The 25,199-nt window shown below is 46.2% G+C and overlaps 1 protein-coding gene across 1 annotated transcript; it reads right to left on the bottom strand.

Moving 5' to 3' along the window:
- Positions 1-9,118: 9,118 nt before the first annotated feature.
- On the bottom strand, positions 9,119-24,989 carry Tuba8 (tubulin alpha 8). The gene is made up of 5 exons (XM_034511785.2): positions 24,872-24,989; positions 14,605-14,827; positions 13,753-13,901; positions 11,486-12,166; positions 9,119-9,431 (listed from the first exon to the last, which is right to left on the bottom strand). Exons 1-5 carry the CDS (start codon positions 24,872-24,874, stop codon positions 9,138-9,140), a joined length of 1,350 nt encoding a protein of 449 aa, XP_034367676.1. The 5' UTR covers positions 24,875-24,989; the 3' UTR covers positions 9,119-9,137.
- Positions 24,990-25,199: the final 210 nt, after the last annotated feature.

The following is a 25,199-nucleotide window of genomic DNA, read 5'->3' as shown; positions in this document are numbered from 1 at the left end:
ATAAGCAACACTACACACATCCATCTGAGCTGCATCAATTCCTTGGAAAGCAGGAAACACCCCAATGTGCCAATATGAAAGAATAGCTCTGTGACTAGCAAGAAAATTTAATCTTTAATTTGGTGTGTGTATGTGTGTGCGTGTGTGTGTGTGTGTGTGTGTGTGTGTGTGTGTGTGTGTGTATTTTGCCAGCATGAGTTTGTGCCACACAATCCTGATGTCCCCTGGAATTGGAGTTGTTAGATGTTTGTGAGCCAGCATGTGGGTGCTAGGAATTGAACCTGGGTTCTCCAGAAGAGCAGCCAGTGCCCCTGAGCAATGAGTCATTCAACTCTGAACTCTTAGTTTTTAAAACACCCCCCAAAAAAGTTCTAAAGGTCCAGCCGATCTCCCTGGAGAGGTCTACTACACATTTTAAGAATTAATACCCTCTCTGCTTGCCAGGCGGTGGTGGCGCACGCCTTTAATCCCAGCACTTGGGAGGCAGAGGCAGGCAGATTTCTGAGTTCGAGGCCAGCCTGGTCTACAGAGTGAGTTCCAGGACAGCCAGGGCTATACAGAGAAACCCTGTCTCGAAAAACAAAAAAACAAACAAAAAAAAGAATTAATACCAATTGTACACTTCAAAAAGGCAGAAGAAAAAGGAACACTTCCTTACTCATTTAGTGAACATTTAAAAAGTAAGATTTTAGCCAGAATACCAGCACTTGGGAGGCAGAGGCAGGTGGATTTCTGAGTTGGAGGCCAGCCTGGTCTACAGAGTGAGTTCCAGGACAGCCAGGGCTACACAGAGAAACCCTGTCTCGAAAAATAAAAAAAAAAGTAATCAAAACCAGAGACAATATAAATCTTCAGACCAATATCTCTCATGAATATATATAATAATCTCACAAAGTGTTAGCAAATAGAGTCAAGCAAGAGAAGTTAGGTGCTTTGGTATACATTAGTAATTCCAGCAGGTAGGAGGCTGGGGCAGAAAGGTGGAGAACTTACAGGTAGCCTGGGCTACATAGCAAGACCCTGTCTCAAAAGATGAAAATAAGATGAAAAGGAAAAAAGGAAGAATAATATTTCAACACTTATAAAAATAATACATGTCAGCTGTATTAGGGTTTCTATTGCCAAACATCACGACCAAAAGCAACTTGGGGGAGAAAGGGTAATTTGCTTATACATCCTTATCACTGGTCATCATCAAGGAAAAACCAGGACAGGAACTCAAACAGAATAGGAGCCTGGAGGCAGGAGCTGATGCAGAGGCCATGGAGAGGTGCTGCTTACTGACTTGCTCCATATGGTTTGCTCAGCCTGCTTTCTTATAGAACCTAGGACCACAGTGGGCTGGGCCCTCCCTCATCAATCACTAAGAAAATGTCCTACAGGCTTGCTTACAAATACATCTTATGGAGGCATTTTCTTAATTGAGGCTCCCTCCTCTCTGATGACTCTATAGTTTGTGTCAAGTTGACATAAAACCATCCAGTTCATCAGTCAAGGACGCTTATTCCAGGGATACAAAGCTGGCTCATCACTCAGCATAACCCACATGTTAACAAGCTGCTGGTACACACACACACACACACACACACACACACACACACACACACACACACGTGCGCGCACACACTCTCTCTTAATGGGCTGGAGATATATCTCAAGGTCAAGGGCACTCATTGCTCTTGCAGAGGACCCAGATTTAATTCTCAGCACCCTGTTTCGGGTCACAACCATCCATAACTTGAGTTCCAGAAGATCTGATGGCCTCTTCTGATTTCTATGGGTCCCAGGCACATACATTGTATGTGCAGACATCCATGCAAGCAAAACACTCATCCACATAAAATAAAATAATAAAGCTTTTAAAAATAAAAAGCCAGCACTTGAAATGAATCTATTTATGAATTAAAACTTTCTATTTATGAATTTCTATTTATGAATTAAAAACTAGGAATATATTAGAATTTATATGACTCCATTTTACAGCATTCTCAAAGTGGCAATATTATGGAGTTTATTGGTGTTAGCATGTGTCTTAGTTAAGGTTTCTATTGCTGTGACAAAACATCATGACCAAAAAACAAGTTGAAGAGAAAAGGATTTATTTGACTTATACTTCCATGTTGTTGTCCATCATTGAAAAAAAGTCAAGACAGACAGGAACCTGGATACAGTAGCTGATGTAGAAGCCATGGAGGGGTGCTGCTTACTAGAACCCAGAACCACCAGCCCAGGGATGGCACCATTCACCATGAGCTGGATCCTCCTCCACTGATTACTAACTGAGAAAATGCCTTACATCTGAATCTCATGAAGTCATTTTCAACTGAGTCTCCGTCTTCTGATGACTAACTTGTATCAAGTAGACACACAAAACCAGCCAGTACATTCAATTATCCATGGGGGCTGGTGTGACTATTTATGAATAAAAGAAGAGAGATCTTTGTGGTAATGGAGTTTCTTGTCTTGATTGGTGCAGTGGTCACACTGAGACACACGTGTAATGCCATGTGTCACAGGTGCACACACACATGCATTGCTTTTTTTAATTCAATATTTTATTTATTTACATTTCAGATGCCATCCCCCTTCCCTATTCCCCCTGCCCATTATTCCCCTATCCCATCCCTCCTTTTCCTTTTTTGCCTTTATACTGTTTAAATTACATGCAAATATTAAGGTCAGTTCTAGGTTGAGGAACTAGCAATACAATAGATGCAAATAGTCAAGGAACAAGCAAGATAATAAACCCAGATAGTCAAAGAACACACACAACAATAAACAGAGTCCCATGATCACTCCTATGATCACTGTTTCTAAGGGCTTATCAGGATGACCAAAATATCTGAGCCTATTTCCCTGTCCTAGCCCAAAGTCATTCTCATGCCTGAAGCCTACTTCTTTGTTCTAGCTAAGATTTAGATTCCAGCTTGAAATTTCTTTTTTGTTCTAGCCTAGGATTTAGATTTCTGCCTGAAATTACTTCTTTGTTCCAGACTAATGTCAGATTCCTGCCTGCAGTCTATTTCCTTGTCCTTGGCCAATGACAGATTCCTGCCAAGCAGCCCCAAAAGCTCTCCACATCTCCCCCTTTTTATCGTATAAACCAGACTGAGCCTATCTTAGGTCATTCTGACAAGAAAGCCTTCCTTACCCATCATGGAATATGCATTATCATAAGCAACTCACTTATGTCTTAGGTTGGTAAGGCTCTGTGCAGAATCTTACCTGTCCTTGGCTTGCCAGCCTGTTAAATTAATAACTCTGTCTGGGGGTTCATTTTCAATTTCAAGACATGTACCTTGGCTGCCAGCCTGTTGATGTAGTTAGAGACAAGCTTTAGCATGATGGGAAAGAATAAAAGTATTCCCAGGACAAAAAGGGCTAGTATGATCAAGCTATATATGCCATTCCTGAGGCTTGACCAAAATGAAAATACTGACTTGGGTCCTCTGAAGACCAGCGAGTGCTCTTAGCCACTGATCTGTTTCTCCAGTCCCAATCTGTGCTGGTTTTTTAGTTACATTTTTAAATTTTGTTGTATGTGTGCATACATTTCCAGCACACATGTGAAAGTCCGGGAACAGCTGTGGGAGTAGTTCTCTCTCTCATCCTATGGGTCCTGGTGGACAAACTCAGATTGCCTGGCTTGCTGGCAAGAGCCTCTATCCACCAAGCCAGCTTGTGGCTTCTCTACACTATTTTCATAATTTCTTACATATCTGATTACTTCATAATAACAGGATTTTTCTTTTTTAAAATAAAAGATTGTAAACATTTGGGGGACATTGCATTAAGTTTGTTAGTATAGGGAGCACAGAATTTACTTTTTTGAGATGCTAATAAAAGTCTTTAAATGTGATCATCTTTTTTTATTGATTTCATTTTATTCTGTGTGCATTGGTGTTTTTCCTACTTATATGTCAGTGTGAGGGAGGCTATTGGATTCCCTGGAGCTGATGTTACAGATAGTTGTGAGTCACTATGAGGGTGCTAGGAATTGAACCCAGGTCCTCTGGAGGAGCAGCCAGTCTCTTAACCACTGAGCCATCTCTCCAGTTCCAATAGTCCACTTCTGAATCTTTTTGGTTGGTTGGTTGGTTTTGTTTTTGTTTTGGGGGAGTTGTTTGTTTGGGGTCTTGTTTGGTTGGTTGCTTGGTTTTTGGTTTTTGGTTTTGGGGGGTGGGGGGTTGGAGGCAAAGTTCCTCTGTGTAGCTCTGGATCAGGCTGGCCTAAAACTCAGAGATCCTCCTGCCTCTGCCTCCCAAGTGTTGGAATTAGACACTTGTATCTGAATCTTTGAGTTTAATATTTTTCCCTAAGATTGTTTTAACATTTCTTAAGTTGAAATTTTAGGTATTTAAGGTATTATTATTATTATTATTATTATTATTATTATTATTATTGAAGCTTTCCTCTTTCATTTTAATCTTATCATTGATTACATAGTATTTTCCAGATGTTCTATTATATCACCTATAAAAATTATTTTCTAGTTTTTCCTTATCGAATTGTTCTAAAACTTTCAGCACAACCCAAATTGCGGCAGAAAGAAATTCAAGGCACCCACCATTCTGAACTTATGGCCCTATGTTGGGACAGGAAAGAGAGTAGAGAGAGGGGAGAAGAGCGGGGAAGGGATGGGAGGGGAGGAAAGGAGATAGATTTCAATTATTAGTTTGTATGAGAGGCCATGCCCCCTGCCACAATGAAGACCATGATGGCTACTTGGTTGTCATCTCCACTACATCTGAAATCATAACTACAACGCAAGTGGTTGGGTGTACCTGTGAGAGGGTTTTTTTTTTTTTCTTAAATCATTTGAACTGTAAAGATCCACATTTAATCCAGATCTTTTGAGATGGGAAGATTCACCTTTAATCTGGGCCATCTTCTCCTGGCAGCCTAAAGCCTATTCCATAAAGGACATGGTAGGAAGAGCCTGCTCTCTTTGCCTGCTTGTTTTGGCTGTTCCTGCCAAGTGCATTCCTTCACTGGCATTAGAGCCTGCTTCTTTGGGATTCTGGCATATGCAGAAGCCTAGCAGAGGCTTCCAACCTCATGACAGAACAACCACTGGATTCTTGGACCTTCTGTTGGTAGACAGCCATTGTTGAACAGCTGGACCTAAGCCTGTGAGCCACTCTAATAAATCCCATATTTATATATTCATTCTATAAGTTTCTATTCCTCTAGAGAACCCCGACAAAAACAAGGGCTCATCATATTGTTAACAGAATCAGCATGTGCAGAGAAAATGAATGTGCCACCTTCTTCCTCGGTAGAGTCATTGTGGAATTTAAGCTGGTTCCTAAACTGGAAGCCTGAATGTCTTGCTGAGAATTCAAGACGTGGCTGCAAATGTGGAGTTAGAGAAGCATGCATAGCCACACTTTTGTCCAGAGGAATCTAGAATTGCATTTGATAAATTAGAGAAGAAATGAACTTCACTGATATTACATCAACCATAGATTCTTCTAAGCCCTGGTATAAAATACAACAAAATAAAAGTATTTTTCCTTGAGTAATAAATTTTCTTAGGGTGTCTCTAGTGGAGGTGGCATGAGCCAAGTCAGCTAAACAAGGAACTCCCCAAAACATTACTGCATAACTGTCTTCTAACTCAGGACTTAGCTGGTATTTGCAGAACTTGCTTTACTCTGCCCCTCAACTCTAAGTGTGCATGTGTGGTGTGGAGGTGGTGGTGATGGTGGTTCTGCGTGTGTGTGTGTGTGTGTGTGTGTGTGTATGTGTGTGTGTGTTTGTGTGTGAGAGAGTGTGTGTGAGAGAGAGAGTGTGTGTGTGAGAGAGTATGTGAGAGAGTGTATGAGTGTAAGTGTGTGTGTGTAGGTGTGTGAGAGTGTGTGTGTGTATAGGTGTGTGTGTGAGAGAGAGAGTATCTGTGAGTGTGTGTGTATGTGTAAGTGTGTGGGTGTAAGAGTATGTGTGTGTGTGTTTGTGTGTGAGAGAATGTGTGTATAAGTGTGTATGTTTGTGTGTGAGAGGGTGTGTGTAAATTGTGTGTGTGTGTGTATATTTGTGTGTGTGTGTGTGTGTGTGTGTGTGTGTGTGTGTGTGTGTGCCACATATGTACAGGTACCAAAAGAGCATGTCAGATCCTGTGGAGCTGGAGTTACAGGCTGTAAGTCGTTGCATGTGGTACTAGCAACCAAACTCAGGTCCTCTGGAGGAACAGAGAACACTTTTAACCTCTGAGCCATCTGTCCAGCCCTGATTTACCTTCCGAAGTAGCCCATCTGTAGTAGGCTAAGATTAGTAGGCTAAGATTAGTAGGCTAAGATTCACAAGCTGCTATCCTGGGAAGAGGCAGTTACCTCCCCTGGGGAACACTGATCTCCAGTTCTAAAACTCCACACTTCCTCCACCTCCTGAACTAGACCATAAGAGTGGAGCTGGCCTAGAGGTGCCCAAGATCACGGTAGGACGAGAGCCTGAACAGGAAAGATGGGCAAGGACAAACAGCCTCACCCAAAACTCCCTTAAGGATGTTTCACAAACTTCCAAGCCCCTCCCCCGCCAGTCCCTTTACAAACACCTCTGAGCACCATGGCAGAGACTGCCACTTGTGCTTAGTGTAAATCTAAGTCACATTGGATTGGTGTCTATCAGTGAATCTATCTCACTTCTGCCAACAGAGAAGATGCCCCCTTCTAACAGCTTCTACCACAGACAGCTGTACAGACAGCTGTAGAAACTGAAGAGTCTACCTCCGGGAAGGGCGTGTTTTATCTGTGCTTCTTGCCAGGTATCTCCACAGAAAACAGACCTGGACCTGCCTTTTTTTTGTTTGTTTGTTTGTTTGTTTTTTTTGTTTGTTTGGTTTTTTTTTTGTTGTTTTTTTTTCCCATCATGATGTCACTTCTTGCCTAAATTTACTTTTCTTGGACAATGACATTCTACTTGTCTCGGGGCTTCCAAGGAAAAGACTAGAAACTGTTGCTGCTCTTAGCTAATCTGTGGGTTCTTTTTCCTCTCCCTTATCCCCCCCCCCCCCCCCAGAGTCACCGCCTGTCACTAGATAGGAGAGAAAGAAGGATAAAGGAGAAAGGGGAGGCTTAAATCTAATTCCTTGCTTCTTGTTTCTTCTTTGCGCACAAGTACTAACAAACCACAAGCAACCCCATCTTTTGGGGCCCTAGCATTTATATACCTTCTGGAAAATTCCCAGAATTCTAAATGTTATACACAACAGAGTTGGCAAACCATGCCTCTGTTAGAATATAAGGCAGATCTTATAGTGCCCTGCTGCAAAGCACCTCATATCCCCACACCTAAGTTTAAAACAAAAACTATATTTCTGTGATTTTTTTTTTCAAGAAACCAAAATTCTTCCAGAATCCTTCCTACAAGAAACCTTCTGGAAACAGACCTGAAAAGGGATGCTTTGGACACATAGCATCCATAATCTAATAGGCTCAACCCTGGAGGTCTCACAGGAAATGAAATAACAGCCTTCTATTGCTTCTGAAATCCTGTGCTGTCGGCAGCTGGGATGCCTTGTACCTCCCATCCGCTCCTTGGCAAATAGCAGACTCATTTCTCCTGTGGGCTATTTCATGAGGAACACGAGAGACAAGAACAGTGGAGAGGAGCCTGGTGTTGGGACCCATCTGAACTCCACCTTGCCATCTCTAGCAGTCACCTTTCCACACTTGTGTCTATACAGAATGACCCAAAACTCCATCTTGAGATTGTTGAGGACATGGAAGAAGGTGTAGATTAAAGATTAGATACTGTGGAAGCCCTCCTCAAGCCTTCAAGTGCTTATGCTTCACTTAGGAGACATCTAAGCATCCATGGTGGTGTTTCCTCTGAGGCTAGATAAACTCCAGCGCCCACCTGACCTCCCACCCTCCTAGCAAACACCTCTCTTGCAGTCAGAACCTACACATGCCCACTTCTGCTTTCATATTGCTGTTCCCCATGCCCAGTACCCTGGACTCATGTGTCCTGGGCTCTGTCCATCCACAGTGACACTCCAGATACTGTCATTGCCTTTTGACATCTCTAAACACCATCTAAAGTGACCTTACTATTTTTTAAATGCATTTAGGAAGCAGAAACTTGTCATGTTTCTATCTCTCTGGCTCTTGGGACAGTGTCTGGGTCAGCGAATAGACTTCAGGCATCATCAGTTTCACTTTCTCTTTCTATGGTTTCCTTTTCCCATAGAAAAGTGAGTTATGGCATCCTCAGAGGAGGAAACAGGAGGAAGCAGGCACATCTGCTGCTCTGTCTGTCTCTCTGAGTACAGTGGTAGAAAATGAACCCAGGGTTTCACAGATGCTAAGCAGTTGCTCACCACAGAACTACACCCCAAGTCCTCGTGTAACTTTTCTTACAGTATTTTTCTTACTTGTTCCATTCTGCTGATGGTGACTGTTCATCTTTCACTGTGCTGATACATAAATTATACTTCATAATGTGTGTAAGGATGGAAAAACTCATACAGACATACATAGGTACAGGGTCAGGACTTTTAGTGGTTGTGAACATCTAATGAGAGTCTTGGAACACACCACCACCTTTCCTGAGATGGAAAGGGATGGTGCGACTCAAACTCTTGATGAACAGACGTGATTAATCCAGATGAGGTCAAGACTACGCTATGGACCCATCACACAAGTGTCCATTCCCTCTCTCTGCAGTGTCTTCCCAGATTGAGCTTTTGCTGGTGTGTTCCTAGTCTTCCACCTGCAGGCTCTGTCTTGGGGGTGACCCAGCCTAACCTAGAATTAAGATTCCTAACCTTGTGTTTGTGACCTGCTCACTTTCATTCTTCTGTAATGGAAGTATTCTATTCCAGGGAGAGTTCCCTGTGTGTTCAGCATCCTTGTGGCTGGTAACAGTGCCTGGATACTGTAGTCAGGGGCCCTTCTATGTAGGACAGGAAGGAGACTGAGGCTGAGAGGCCTGCCTGTCACTTTCTCTTTCTGTGGTTTCCTTTTCCCACAGAAGAGTGAGCACAGCCTCCTAAAAAGAGAAAACAGGAGAGAGCAGGCACATCTGCAGCCGAGTGTCTGAGTACAGTGCTAGGAAAAGAACCCAGCTTGCTTTGAGTAGAGCCAACACAAAAAGAGAGAGAGAGAGAGAGACATAATCATGGGGCAAGTGTATATTTAAAATTCCTCCCCCTCATTTTCTTCTTCAAACGAATCAGTCCCCACTTCTTCATAATCTTTCTCCAGGGCAGCCAGGTCCTCCCTGGCCTCAGAAAATTCTCCTTCTTCCATTCCCTCTCCAACATACCAATGTACAAAGGCCCGCTTGGCATACATGAGGTCGAACTTATGGTCAAGGCGGGCCCAGGCCTCTGCAATTGCTGTGGTGTTGCTCAGCATGCAAACGGCTCGCTGGACTTTGGCCAGGTCCCCTCCTGGCACGACAGTAGGTGGCTGGTAGTTGATGCCCACCTGGGGAACAGAGAAAGAAGACAGGCCACAGAATGACACTCGAGTCCACCAAAGACAAATCAGGACATTTGTTGGTAATAAGCTATGTTGGCAAGACCTGGGCATGGGCGTGGGACTGCAGGATGGAACAGGAAAATGAACAAGGAAATTGAGAACAAGGAAATGAGCGGATCTAAAGGATGTATGCCGGAGGTGGGGGAATAAAAGTGAAAGGGAAGGTGTGAGCCTGTCATGTCAGTGCCATGGATCTGAGGCAGGAGGATCACAAGGGCTTAGAAACTAAAGGCTGGAGGAGAAATAAAGGATAGGCTAGTAAAAAGAGGAAATGTTAGTGGAAATTATCAAGTTGGCAGCTTAGCAGATGAGGCTGTGCCATGAAAGGGGGCTTCTCAAATGTTTATCTCAGGGGCAGGGAGCAGGAAATGCCTTCCCTGTTAGAGGCAGATCAGCTTCTAGAACTTGCATTATAATCATCAAGGTTTGCTTTCTAGATGCTTGTCGGATGCCCCTCTTAGTCTTTTTGCAATAATTTTAGGGAAGTTTCTCTGTGGGGATGAAGGGCTGTTTAAGAGGTCACAGGGAAAATCCAGAGCAGTAAATTAAAGAGGTCCTTGGGGATGATGTTACAGGCCAGGTCTCTAGTAAACAATGTTCTTAAGGAGAAAAAAAAAAAATGGCAGAAACACAAGCAAGCCAACCTTCCAAGATCTGCTAGCACATTGGGGGATGCAGAGGGAGGCTTCACCGTGGAGCTCCCACCCTAGAAATCTCCACACAAAAGCCCCAAACCAAAGCAGACCAAGAATTATAGGAAGCTGGACAACAACTGTAGGACACTAGGAACTATGGTATTGCCCAAAACTAACATATATCCCGGGCCAGTAGTGTGCTTAAATTGACAGCCTTGTAGATTCGCTGCTTTTAAATCTGTGTTTCCAGATGCTGCTGACTGTAAGGCACACGGCTGTTAAACAAGCAGCAGGCCACAGATGTGAAACAGATATAGTTTGTCACACCATGTATTTTGCTGGTGTGGCTCTGGCCAGCCTAGGCCTCTTTTCCTATCCACAGTGACATCATAGACTTGAGTCAAGTTGGGGATGAATACCCCTGGGGAGAATGTCAACAGGTGAGGCTTAGCAATATAAATTCTGCTGGCTGACGCCTTCCTGAAAAGCAACTACCACCTAACTCATCTTTCCATATGGGACCTCAGAGCAAGCTTAAAATAGAGGAGAGGGGCATCCCCTCTGTGTTCATAACCCCACTCTGCCCACGTCTCTCCATTTTTCTTCCTCCTTATCAGCTTATATTATTTCAATTAAAAAAAAAAAAAAAAAGAAGTCCAGCGTTTAGACGACCTTGGCTACTTTGGCAAGAACGGTCAAACTGACACATAACCGTAGGTAGCGTCTAGGAAGGAAAAGACAATGAGTGTCACAAGGAGAGGAGTGGTGAACAGGAAACTGTGTCCCCTTGCTCTGCAGGAATAGCATAGCTGATAGAAGAGGAGAAAGTCAGGACTTCACAACTAACAGGATTCAGTCCCCATAAAGATTAGAAACTCCCTTCGTGTTACTCTAAGCAGAATAAGGTGTACAAGGCAAATAGTTAACTTTTATCATATATTGGGAATATACATCTTCTGTTAGAAGAAAGAATTATGCCTCTCTAGCAGTTTGAATCATTTGATTGGCTCTAAAAATTAAAATGTACCTAGAATTTCTTTTAGGCAAATTAAAATGAATTGCAAGTCCTCAAGGTATTGAGATTCGGGTCCCTCAGTTTAAAAAAAAACAAGGATTGTTAACTAATCATTAACTAATCATAGATAGCAGCAAACTCTCCACTTTCTAAAGTGGCTTAAGCAAACCATCCTTTAGCAGCTGACCATCTCAATCAAAGCTGAATAAAGTCACTGTTGGATTTGCTTTAAGTCATCTTACTGCATTATCATAAAAGACCAGAAGCTCCCAAGATTTATTCTCTCCAAACCCCAGTAATTCCCTCTGCATCCCTGATACTCTTCCCAATCCCAAGTCATCAGCTCTCACCTTGAAGCCTGTGGGACACCAGTCAACAAACTGAATAGTTCTCTTGGTCTTGATGGCAGCAATGGCGACATTCACGTCCTTGGGTACCACATCACCACGGTAGAGCATACAGCAGGCCATGTATTTGCCATGACGTGGGTCACACTTCACCATCTGGCTGTTGGGCTCGAAGCAAGAGCTAGTTATCTCTGCCACAGACAGCTGCTCATGGTAGGCTTTCTCGGCAGAAATGATGGGGGCATAAGTGACCAGTGGGAAGTGGATTCGGGGGTAGGGTACCAGGTTGGTCTGGAATTCTGTGAGGTCCACATTGAGGGCTCCATCAAAACGGAGAGAGGCAGTGATCGAGGACACAATCTGGCTGATGAGGCGGTTGAGGTTGGTGTAGGTGGGGCGCTCAATATCCAGGTTCCTGCGGCAGATGTCGTAGATGGCTTCATTATCCACCATGAAAGCACAGTCAGAGTGTTCCAGGGTGGTGTGGGTGGTCAGGATGGAGTTGTAAGGTTCCACCACTGCTGTGGAGACCTGGGGTGCTGGGTAGATGGCAAACTCTAGCTTGGACTTCTTGCCATAATCAAGGGAAAGACGCTCCATCAGCAGAGAAGTGAAGCCAGAGCCTGTGCCGCCACCAAAGCTGTGGAAGATTAGGAAGCCCTGCAAGCCGGAGCAGGCATCAGTCTGGAGAGAGCCAGAAACAAGGAGAAATTAGGAAGAGTCCTGGGGACACACACACACACACACACACACACACACACACACACCCTTAATGGAAAAAAATCCATGCTATAATCCCATCCTCAGTATTTTTATACCATAGAAATCATAATAGCCTGTAGGGAAAATAAAACACACAGACACACACACACACACACACACAAAATGTTTTGATCTTGGGAGAAGTGGTTAATGCCCAAACTGACAGACCACACATGCATATGTACCTAAGGCTTGGCCTCCCAGCTGGCTGAACCAGGAGTAGGAAGTCTCAGAGTTGCCACAGCAGTGACCTTGCCTTCCGAGAGCTCAAACCTTGCCTGATACCCTGTCCTTGTCATATGATTTTATGAGCATGGATGTCAATCTGTACATCTCAACCTTGGAAAGGGCTCAGGGTACTGGTCTTGGAAATGTAAATGCAGCTACGGTTTTGTTTTTTGTTTTCTGGGGTTTTTTTTTTTTCTTTTAAGATTTTTCAAGATTTAAAAAAAAAGTGTTTTCAGGTTGGCAAGTCACAGCCGTGTGTATTTATGGGCTGCAGTGGGATGCTGTGGCTTTTGTGAACATCATGGGATGACCACACCAAGACAACCAACGCATCCATGAATTCTCAACTTGTAAACAATTCAGCCCCTTATTAACCTTCCCAAAGGCCCACTCCCCTTTAGCTACATCCTCATCTTGGAGGGTTCCGTGATGGTTAATGAGATCACACCACGCTCCCAGCAAGCACCCGTTGTGTAGTAAGCACTCAGTGTTGACTCCAGGAAGAACTAAGAGAATTCATAGACTCACAGAATTTTCCCCAAAGACTGTGAGCTATGATCATTCAACCCAATGGTTCTAAACTTTTGGGCACCATAAGTCTGCCAAGATGTTCTTCCCAACACACAGAAATGAGTGCTTTAAAACACACACTGATGTAACCCCCAGCATGGCTTCTGCTTTGTAGTCAAGCCAACCTATTCAGATCCTAACTCTGCAGTCTCTACCGCGTGACCCAAGTCAAGACACCAAGCCGCTCCAGCCCTCAACTCCTGTATCCATCGATTACAAAGGAAAGATCTCCCTTGTGTTAGAGAATAAATCAAAGTATGTAATTGGAACTTATAACATATATGTAAGTACTTGAATACAAGTACTCACATCTCTTCCTCTCTTCTTTCAAACTAAAGCTTTACTCACTTATGTTTCTAACTTCAACCTCGCATACGGCTGAAATCTTCCCAGGATACTACCATAGACTAGAAACAAATCAGGCCATAGGGCAGGCTAGGATACCCAGGCCTGGGAGATATACTGTCCCTGTGAATGTTCCTTCTGAGACATGAACAGAGGACTAGGAGGACAGCCAGCAGTACAAACATGTTCCTGACATGATGAGGCCCTGGATTTGAACCTCAGCACCAATTTAAAAAAATAAAAAAAATAAAAATCTCCAGGACTGATTAGCTCTAGAAGTCAGCCAGATGATGATATCTCAATCTGTCATCTCACCTGAGACCATGCCTGACTAGACTTGCTCCGCCCTGCCCCACCAAGCTTACCAGTTTACGGATTCGGTCCAACACCAGATCGATACTCTCCTTGCCCACTGTATAGTGTCCACGGGCATAATTGTTAGCTGCATCCTCCTTGCCTGTGATCAGCTGCTCAGGATGGAAGAGCTGGCGGTAGGTTCCTGCCCGCACCTCATCTGTCAAAGAGACATAACACTCAGATCCTCATTCCAGGAGAGACATTCTATCCCTCTCCTCTGAGTCTGAGACACCCCTGAAGTGAGGCTAGCTTACCCTAGAACAAGTCTGTAAATGACTAAGGGATCCTGGGTAATAAGAATACTAGCCACACCTGGGGCCCTGAGCCAAGCTAAAGTGGAGGAGACATGAAAGAGCAGGTACCACTCTTCAAACACCAAAGCCATTCTCTTCTCCTTCCTCCACCTGGATCTGGATTCTCCAGAGAGCATGGGGAACCCTGTCCTGAGAAAGCCGGAATCCATCTGTGTGTTTTTCTGTGACATAAAGTGCTGCAGTTCCACCCATACCCATGAGGCCAGATGGCAGCTCACAGAATCAGAAACCTATACTTTAGGAAATGGGCTGTTTGCGAGGTTTCTAATTGTTTCTAAAACTGTTTGTGTTTTAAGCTCCCTGCTATCAGTAACAATGTCGTTGGTCATTTCTGTCTGTCTCAGCAGGCTTAAGGAGCACTTTGTTCTACACAAGTCAGCAGAGACACTTTTGACCCCTAACCCTAACCCTAGCTCCCCAAGGAGCTAAAAGAGGTCACATGGAGGATGAGTTGGCTCACTCATACCTCTCAGCTCATCTCGCTCTCAGAAGCCAAAGGCTCTGCACTTTGCTGTTTCCAGCAGAGAGCTCTTGGGCAGTTCTCACCTACTACAGTAGGTTCCAGGTCCACCATGACAGCCCGGGGCACATGCTTTCCGTTGCCAGTCTCACTGAAAAAGGTGGTAAAGGAGTCGTCATCGTTGATCTTGCTGGCCTGAGTGCCAAAGGTCCCATCTGCCTGGATGCCATGCTCCAAGCAGAAGAGCTCCCAGCAGGCATTGCCAATCTGAACTCCGGCTTGACCCACATGGACCGATATGCATTCCCTCTGTGGAAACAGGGCACATCAAGGTCAGAGAACCCAAGTTCCTGGCCATAGACTGAGGCCTGCCTCGTTCTCACATTCAACACACAGGGTGCTGAAGCCTATATCAGGGTACATCACCCCACAAACAGGATGTGTCTGGGGTTCCAGGTGCCTGGCACTGCTACATCTCACACAAGACATGGTCCCAAAGAAGTCAGTTGTTCCACATCTTGCCTGCTCTACAGCTTGCTCTCCAAGGCTATTCCCGCATACCCGGTACTAATGAAGAAAAAGACACCAGAACTAACTTTAACCTCACACTGCCCTTCAGAGACAGCACACACATGGGTGTGCACACACAGCCTCATACTATCACAGGGCAGCCCCCATATGCACAGTGTTATGACAACAAATGCAGAAATATATCATCAAGGTCAAGCTAGGCTCGTGCTGAATGCTGAGTAATTAGAAACACTTTTGGAGCCACCATTGCTTGTTGCTTAGGTCAGGCCAAGTGGTAAGTAAAACCCACCTCTTGAGTGCCCTTCTTCTATCTGTATTACTATGATTTGAAGCCTCAACTGTCTAATCGATCCTAGCATTATCACCTGAAAATAAGGTATGTATGTGTGTGTGTGTGTGTGTGTGTGTGTGTGTGTGTCTTCAGTTTCCTTCCAAGAAGACTTCCTGGGAAAAACAGACTTGCCCTTCACCCATTCCCAGACTGTGGAGAAGCAGTGGCCTACATGGGGTGACCGTGTACTGTGATACCTGCCAGAACCCAGTAGCAAAGCATGTGCCTGGTCTGTAGGTTTCTATTCTTATCCATGACCTGATGTGGCACTTTCCAACTCTGGGTAACCCAAGCCAGGAGGATGAGCCTCCAGAGAGCATGGCTGGTCATGGAAACAAGCAGCGTCCACATCAAAGTTCAGACTCCTGGGAACTTAGAAGCCTCTCTGGACATAAAGGCAGAGCAGATACCCTCACTGTCTCCAAGGGCCAGAGATCTCAAGACCTGTTGCTCCCTGATTCAGTTCTGCATCTGAGTTCTTAGTCTCCTTCCCCTAGTCCATCACTCTACTTGGCCTTGCCCCAGGAAGTGTGCAGGTGTTCGGTCATCAATATGGAGGACAGTGCTGCAGGCTTCACCCAGCAGTACTTCTCAATGCCCACCAAGGCATTGCCCACATTCAGGGTTCATAGCTAACCACCTCAATTTATTTGCTGTGTTGTATGTACTTGGCTGAGTTACTTCACCTCTCCTCATCTGAAAATGACCACTTAGCCATGATTGCCATTGGCTTTACCATAGTCATCATTATGGCACGATCTTACCAGTCATCATTATGGCAGCATCTCCTTTACCTGCTGGGAGCAGGTAGAAAGTCTGAACACACAGGCTCCCGTTCTTCCTCCCTTTGTCGCAGAGCTGTTTGCTATTTCCATCTCAGGACTAAGGAAAGCACATCCTATACCAACCAAGCAACTGCCACATACTGGGCATGTTATGGTTAACACAAAACTACACCATACACTCAGCAAGAACCTGCAGCCTTTCAGGATGGCACCAACACTGTGGGAGCAATGGGCAGGCCCACATAGAACCTGATCCTGGATCATCTCCTCCTCCTCCTCTTCATCCTCTTTCTCCTCTTCCTCTTCTTCATCCTCCTCTTCCTATTCCTCCTCCTCCTCCTCATTGCTGTATCATCAGTGTCCCCAATCTTCAGTTTTCTGAAATTTGTCCCTTCATGTCACCATCATATGCCAACCACTCCCACAGTTTATTGAGGGTGCTGCCTGGTTTCCAGTCAGCTGACTTTCCTTCTGGAACATTCTAGGCCTTTCTGGGGAGAATGGAGGGCTTTCTTCAGGAAAACAAAAATAAATCACCGGAAGAAGAGCAGAGGATAGAAGTGAGCTGCAACCACCAACATGCAACGCAGTGCTGTCTGGTCTCTTTGATGTCCTCCTCAATCTTTTATTAATGAATAAATATCTTTACATAGTAAAAAACAAAAAAGACATCTTGAGAAAACCTCATCTGTCCCCACTCAGGCTGTCCTTTTCACTCCACCACAAAGAGCTCTTGTGCCCACAGGGTGGGCAAGCGAAAATTTCAAAGTTACATAAAGAGAGCTTGCCCTACCACACACAAGGTTCTGGGCTTGATCTCTGTTTCCTGTTTGGAATCTTGTGAGGCAAGCTCTCACTGGGTTTGTGCTGTGCTATATGCAGCCAACCCTAAGGCACCAGAAGTTCAGACTAAAGCAGGGCAAGAGGTTGTGGGGTGCAAAGGGTAGAGTTCAGATGTAAATGACATTACAACTTACAGGAAGTTTCTTGGACATCCTGTGTGGTCTATGAACATCCTCGGGATTCCAGGGGATACTTCACTCATGAGAGGGTCCTATAGTTTGTTTGGATCTGGAATGTCTTCCATAGGGGTCCCTATTAAAGGCCTGACCCACAGTGTCTGGCACTATTAAGAAGTAGGGGAGCCTAAGAGGTGGAGCCCAGAAGTATGTGATTAGGTTCTCAGGGACATACCATCATGGGACTGTAGAACCCCAGCCTCTCCCTCGGTTTCTCTTTCACTCCTTAGCCATCAAGTACGTGATTCATCACTTGCTTCTACCTATGTCCCTTCACCTCAGGCCAAGGACCACCAGGAACAACCAAGCACACACTGAAACCTCTAAAACCAAGCCAAAATCAACCTCTCACATCATAAGTAGGTAACTTCGGGGCTTGTAACCCAGGCAGAGGATGGCACAGGCAACGAGTGGCCTTCTTTACCCTGTCTGCCCAGCCACGCTCTTCCCATGGGAAACTCTACAGATGAGCACAGAAGACCAGCATGACACCCTAGGGAAGCCAATCCTCACACCCATGAAAGGTCACCCATCTGCTATGCCAAGGATGAGATGTAAGCACAGAACACTCAGCAGAGGTGGCCTGGCCCCGTGGATCACCTAATGATTCCTTCTCTATCACTGGGAGATAAAACAGAGGCAGAGATGTAAAGGTTAGCCTGAAGATTCACAACAGGGCAGAAAAAAAAAAAAAAAAGCCTGGCGCAGAACCTGGGACTTGTGAGTCCAGCCTGAGCTCTCTCTATCCTTTGCACCCGACAACCTCTGCCTCAGCCTCACTCTTGCTGTCGATTTCCAGAGCCTTGGGGTATGGCTGCATCTACCTCAGTACAAGCCTGGGAGTGGACATCAAATCCAAACTCGCCAGGCCAAGTTCCAAATCGGAACTGCTCTCTGTACAGAAACGCAGGGAGAGAATCAGGGACCAATCTCTTTAGAAGTGAGTCATCTTCTGCTACCAGGAGGCTGCTCCTCGGGATAAGCTGAGCAGCCAGAGATGGGGGCAAAGGTCAGCTAAGTCAGCAGGGATATTTCAGTCTTAGTGGCTCCAAACTCATATCTCAGGTTCCCCCTCGGTAGCCAGAGCTCCTGGTCCCCCCCTCCTCCCAGTTCTATTTTGAATCGGTGCCTCTGAAACACTGTTCTTCTGGGTCCCTGTAAAAGAAGGTTGTGCATACTGTCAGAGCCTCTGAACTCAACAATCCAGGATGGGGCATGCCTCAACAACCTGATAGGTCAGAACACCTGCAAAGGTTCATCCCAGTGTGATGAGCACTGTGACATGCAAGAACATTCTCTCTCTCTCTCTCTCTCTCTCTCTCTCTCTCTCTCTTTTTCTTTTCTTTTCTTTTTTTTTTTTTTTTTTTTTTGGAGGGGGGTTGGTTGGTTGGTTGGTTGGTTGAGGGTTTTTTGGTTTTTTTTTTTTTTTTTTTTTTTTTTTTTTTGAGACAGAGTTTCTCCGTGTAGCCCTGGCTGTCTTGGAACTCACTCTGTAGACCAGGCTGGCCTTGAACTCAGAAACCCGGCTGCCTCTGCCTCCCAAGTGCCGGGATTAAAGGCGTGCACCACCATGGCCCGGGCTGCAAGAAGATTCTCAATAGCAGTGTGCTGGCACCTGTTGGGTTTTCAGCATTCCAGTTGCATGCCACTCCCTACTGGCAGGAAGTAAGGAATAACCACAGACCAGCTCGGGGTCCCTGCTGTGTTAGCTCCTAATAGTCTCTTGGTTTATCACACAGCGTTCAGTCATGATGGCTGCTTCTTCAAATGTCTGTCTTTTCCTGATATCGAGACTAAATGTCATGGGCAAGCAACTGTCCAAGCACAGTGCTTGGACATAGCAGAGAGGAGCAGAGTGAGAGCCCTCTGTGGGTTTCCAGCCCATTCAACATGGAGAGCAGGCAGAGCCCAAGGACACACAGATGCAGCTCATGAGAGTTAAAGAAGGAAACCACACTGCTGGCTTGGTCCGCTGAAGGCATACACACAGGCTCCTGATGAATTTAGACAGGCCTGGGGGATGTTTAGGTACGATTAGGAATATGAGCAAGAGAATTTAGGACATGTCCCACAACTGCCAGTTTATATGGAGCACGAGGAGCTCATGAAGGGCAGAGCTGGTGGGACAGCCGCATCCCCTCTGCCCATCCTCCACAGAAAGTAGATCGGTCACGGAAAGTATTCTAGAGCTCCACAGCCTCTCAGAATCTGCTTCCAGAAACCCATGTGTGGATCCTGTTTAATATATTTTCTTGTTTTAGTATCGTCAGTCCCATTGGCTCTGTTCTCAGAAGACTAAAATAAGCTACACGTTGTCCTCGGGGGAAGAATGCTTTGAATCTTTCAACATCATTTCAAGGCCAGTGACACAGCTCAGTGGTAGAGCAATTGCAACCATGTTTAAGACCCTGGTCTGAGTCGACCTTAGTGGCTCACACCTTTGATCTCAGAACTCTGCAGGCAGAGGTAGGCAGACCTCTTGAGTTCAAGGCCAGCCTGGTCTACAAGGTGAGTTTAAGGACAGCCAAGGGCTACACAGAGAAACCCTGTGTTGAAGAGAAAAAAAAAAAAAAAGTCAGCTCAAGGTTTTGAAAGAGTTAAAAATTTTTAAACCTTCCACAGATAGAGTCAAGAGTGCAGATCAGCTTGTTCTGTGCTCTGGGTCCTAGGAAACTAGCTATCCACAAGACAAAATAAATAAGATAAGAGTTCAGAGCTGGGAGTTCAGGACAGTGTGACCAAGTGCTATGGGTACCAGGAACTAAAAACTGACCATAAGATAGATTGAATAGGGTTTGAGCTGGGAGTTCAAGTTAGCGTGCCTGTGCACCCTGGATACCAGGAACTTGGCTGACGTATAGACTCTTAGAGAATAGCCTGTTCCTTGTACCCTGTCACAAACTGAATAATGGGCTGGGACTTTCCACAGGTGCTCTCCAATAGCCCTCCTTTACTCCCCCTGAGTTGTGGTTCCCCCCTGAGTTGTGGTTTTGGACTTTAAATTCTCTCTGTCTCCAAAGCCCGGGGGTCAGACCCCATTGCCCCTGCATGGGCTACAGGTCTTGACCTCAGTATACTGATTAAAATATACCTCTTGCTGATTACATCAAGTTTGGTGTCTTGCAGTTAAAGGGTAGCCGTGAATTCCCGAGGCTTGGGTGAGGTCCTCCATTCGTGGGGGCCTTACAGTTTCACAAAAATTAAGAGTGGAATATTTCCCTAGGAAAGTTAGTGACTCGGACCAGCATCAGGAAATGTGTGAAGGACTGAGACAAGTCCATTGTTTCCTGGCCACCTGTGCTTGGTTACTTATGCAGGCAATTCTCTGGAAGCCTCTTCAACCAGCATTAGAGACGATGCTGTGCTAATTCTAATGTTAGGCTAGAGAGGAAAAATCACATATATTTTAGGACCTCGGTCACAAAGCTGGCAAGTACAGCCATAGTGTTCCGCAGCGATGATTAAAGAAAGAACAAACATGACTCATCAAAGATGGAGTGATCTCTGTCCAGACCCTTCAATTAGCATGTGTTTGGGATCACTGACAAGAGAGAAAAGCTAACAGATGAGCATCAGCCAGAATAGAGCTGATCGGAAAGAGCAGCAGTGGGAGAAGGCAGCTCTGGGGAGGGCTCGGGTAACATAGGCAGCAATAGTGCTGACGAGAGACAAGTGGAGGGGTGCTTGGGATGCAGATTCTGGCACAAGAGACCCTGTGGTATCTATCAAAGGCCCTTGGGCTCCAGCTGGCTAGGTCAGGTTCTGGTGGGAGGCACATATTGTCTACTGCACTTTTTCACGATCCTTTAGGAGACAGGAAATGCCTACCACAGAGGCCACATCATTGTCAGCTCCCCAAGTAACCCAAGGAAAAGTGAACAGTTGGTCCACTTCCTTCCCCAAATGATACCACATCCTCCTACTCTCCCTATCACTGACCTGGCTCACAGCCACTTCTTCCTCAAAGTTATTCGCTTTCATCCTTTGCAAGGGCACCTAGGATCCCCTTCACCAAGGACGACGGTCAGCAAACACTGGAAAATAGCATCAATGCCCCCACCCCTCCCTCAGCTGATTCCTATCGAGACTCAGTCAACAGCTCATCCACACCGTGTTAATCAAGAACCCATCACTCAGGAGCAGGTCCCCAAGCATCCTGTGGAGAGAAACCTTCTGGGAAGAGAGCAATGGCTGTGACCCCCACAGTGTTCGGGGCCACAGTGGCCATCTATGTATTCTGCACAGAGCAGTCACGTGGTACAGCTGAGTGGTGCCAGGGGACACCTGACAGGCCAATGACTCTAGCCCTATCCCCAGACACACTGCTCTCCCCTCTGCAAGTGTATGTGATCTCTGCCACCATTTGATGTCAATGTCTATCTGATGCAACTAGTGTTCCTCAAAGCTAAGGACTGGCCTGAAGGTACTTCAAAGGTCATGCTAAAGATGTCCCCATCCCCACACGACCTTTATAAAAACTCTCTGGTTCCTGTGCCATTGACATGGGTTCAGCTTAGGGTGCCTGGCTAAGAACCTTCCTACTTTTCCTCCAAACTAAGTATTAGCATCAAATTCTCGGGGGCTGCTTGCAGAAGAACACAGATAGCAGTTGGGGTGCTTGGGGGATGGGACTGTCCTGCTGATCTGATAGCTCAGAAGGGAGGCTTTGCTTTGAAGAATCAAACCTTACCAGGTGTGTAATTTGAGTATCCAATGTGGAACCACTCACAGACATTGGTGGATGGAGTGACATGCATCCCATATGATATGGGAAGAAAAGCCAGCAGATCACAAGAAATGTGCCCACCTGCCTCATGACTGGAGAATGGCCTCCCTGGAAATGTGTGGGGACTAGTTACATGTTTCTTACCCCACGAAAAATAGAAATGACAAAGCTGACTCTGTTTAACTCCCAAGGAGGCCTCCCTGACCCCTGACCCATGAAGAAGGGACGTGGAGGCCAGGCCAGCTGCCTGAAACTTGACCCACCGAAGGAAGTGAAGAGACCTGAAAGGGCAGAATTCTAGAGATCAGGGTTTACAAACTGATCATTCTAGTCTTTCAGGAAAGAGTCAGGGTCTGGGGATGTGGCTCAAAGGTAGCACAGTTGCCAAGCTGCAAGACTGGGCCCCAGGATTCCACTCCTAACCCCACCTCAACCATAAAAAGAGAAGACGAAAAAAATGAAAGAAAAAAAAATCTGCTCAGGAGGCTGAGGGGTTAAAAACACAAGTTTAAGGGAAGCCTGAGCAATGGAATAAGACCCCTGTCAAAGTAAAAAATAGAGAGAGAGGGAAGGAGGGAGGTAAAAAGGAAAGAATCACTAAGAGTTTCTGTGAATGGGAAATGTTGCCCACCAAGACAGTGCTGGGCATACAAAGACTGTTCTCAGGGCTTCGTGATACAAAGATACGCTCTTTTCAAGATATTTGACCATTTTCAAAAACCTCTTAGGCCTTGCTGTTTTGACACAGTATACTCAGTGGCATCTGCCCAAGGGCTGGAGCCCTCTGTCCCCTTCTCCAAGCATCTTTCAGGCTCTACTCTGAGTCTGTAAACATTCAGATCAGAGTTAAAGTGTAGAGGTGAGCAAGTGCTTTGGAACTTAAAGCAATGGCTATGCAGTGGGTACTGTAAATGTTAACTATCAGCTCTACAGTGTGTGGCCGACAAACAAATAATAATAAGTCTAATAATAAGTGAGACCCAAGAGATGGTTCAGCAGGTGAAAGCACTTGCAAAGCAAGTCTAGTGACTGGAGTTTGGTTACCAGATTCCACAGTATAGGGAGAACACTGATGTGCAAAGATTTGCATGCACATCACACACACACACACACACACACACACACACACACACACAACAAAACTTTGAATTATTTTTCCTGGATGTGACAGTGCACACTTTTAATCCCAGCACATAGGAGTCTGAGTCTGGTGGATCTCTGTAAGTTTGAGGCCAGCCTGGGCTACAACATGAGGTCTAGCCCAGCAGTAATACATAGTGAGTACCTGCCTTTAAACAAAAAATTAATGATTGATCATGGCAAGTAAGTGAAGTTGGATGATGAAGCTGGAAGAGTAACGCTCATTCACTTTTCATATATGTGTGTGTGTATATATATTTGTACATAATTAAATACAAATTTATATCACTCTATAACAAAAAGCCTAAAAATAATAAAAACCTACGTAGAGCCTTGGAAGCTTGAAGTAAGCCCTCTTCGTTTTGTAGATGTGAAAAGCCAGTCCAGAGAAGTTTAATGACCTTCCCCAAGAGACACAGCTAGCTGCATAGCCAAGTGCCTGAATCTGAATTTCAGCTCTGCCCTCCTCCTACGGTCCCACACCGGGGACCTGAGCAGAAGTGGTTTCCTCTGGTCACTCTCTCCTGCGCTGCCAAAATCTTCAAGCTCCAGGTGTATCTGGGAGCATGCTCGGGAAGTGATATGATAGCCTTAGAGGGAGGGCTGACAGGAGAGCCAGCGCCAGAAAGTCTTGGGCACTCTCCCAAATGAACAGCCAGAGGGGAGGAGGAGGGGTGGCAGGAGGAGGGGGAAAGAGGAGGGAGGAGGGGAAGGGGGAGGGAGAAGAGGGGTGGGGAGGAGAGAAAAAAAGGTTCTGGCCTGGCTGTTCTGTCACTGACACCAGAGCAAGTGGCTCAGAGAACCTGACCTTGGTCTGTGAGATACTCTTTATTCTTCCCCCCACCCCCACCCTAACCTTTCTGTCCCACTTCACTGCGGACACACTAGGGCTTCCTGGCGTCGGAGAAGGGGGGGGGGGGGGGGGGGGAGAGGATTGATGATGTTAGTCTCCGCAACGGAGCTTCCCAGGGGCTTTTGCGGAGCTGCTGTAACGCTTGGAGGGTCTCTCTGGCTATGAAGGTAAAAGCCGCTAGTGGAGACAGCAACTAGTGAAGAAGAGTTGCAGCCTCGAAGCCAGGAAGGGAAATTAAATTAAATGGCTTAGGTCCCCTGATCTCCCGGGGAGTCCCAAAGTCTTTCTGACTTTGACCGCAGGGAAAGGTGAGGAGCCTGCTCCAGTGCCAGGCGCCTGCGAAGCTGGTTTGGACCCAGCTCGAATTGAGAGTGACCCAAACCCAAGCCGATGGCCGGAGGGCCAGCACCGGTGACCGGCACCTGAGAAGCTTCTTGGGTCCACAGCAACCAGCTCGTATTGAAGTTGCCCTCAACCCAAGCCGATGATGCGGGTGGAGAATGACCCCGGTCTGGAACGTGTCACTTTTGATTCGGTTTGGAGACGACTCCCTCCAACCACCCAGCTCCAGACCACCTACCCAGAATCCCTCGGCATCCCACTTCTTCTCACTCTGGTCCACGAGTGGCTGTCCCCCAGATTCCTACTTGTCTCTCCACCAGGCTCTCCAGATCTGCCCTCCTCTCTTTAGCGAGCGAGCGCAGATCTCTCTTAGGTTCCTTTACTGGTCTAATAGCCCCTGCTCTCTATCTACTTTCTCCACAAAATATAAGGTACCTGACAACTAGATGTTTCCCACCCGAGTACAAGACCCTTGACCCTCAACTGACCCACAGCCTCTCCAGGAGACTTGATGCCCAGTAGATCCAAAGCCACCCCACAGCTACCCCGTGGCCCCACAACTCTCTACCCGGCACCTGCGCGTGTCCCTGGCCAGCCACTGGCCAGCCCGGGCGGGGAAGTCTCACCATCGTGGCCGCTCTCTTCGCCCGCTCGCCTCCCAGCTGGGCCTGCCCACCCCAACTGCTCCAGATACCGCCGCCTCCGCGGTTGTGACACACTACGAGGGAGGGGGCCTGAGACAGACATGCTGGGCCAGCAGTTGCCCTGCAGCATCACAGTGCCGGAGGAGGGGAGGGACCTGGGTAGGTCACAATGGCACTTCTCCTCCCACCAGCGGCTCCCTAGTCCAGCCTGACTGCTTCTCACGGCCGGAGCTGCTGCTGAGCTCCAGCGCCTTGCAATCCGGGAAGCAGTCCTGTGACCAAGACACACGTGTGCATACAAACCGCGCAT

Source organism: Arvicanthis niloticus, chromosome 9, assembly GCF_011762505.2.
Source record: "Arvicanthis niloticus isolate mArvNil1 chromosome 9, mArvNil1.pat.X, whole genome shotgun sequence".
In the NCBI taxonomy this organism is placed as follows: Eukaryota; Metazoa; Chordata; class Mammalia; order Rodentia; family Muridae; genus Arvicanthis; species Arvicanthis niloticus.
Note: the sequence above shows the minus strand (reverse complement) of the source record. Positions and strands in the feature narration are given on the sequence as shown.

Coding starts and splice junctions, on each gene's coding strand:
- Tuba8 (XM_034511785.2), bottom strand. Junction 13,902..14,604: donor CCTGGAACCTACTGTAGTAG/GTGAGAACTGCC, acceptor TCTCTTTGACAG/ATGAGGTGCGGGCAGGAACC. Junction 12,167..13,752: donor TGGACCGAATCCGTAAACTG/GTAAGCTTGGTG, acceptor GGCTCTCTCCAG/ACTGATGCCTGCTCCGGCTT.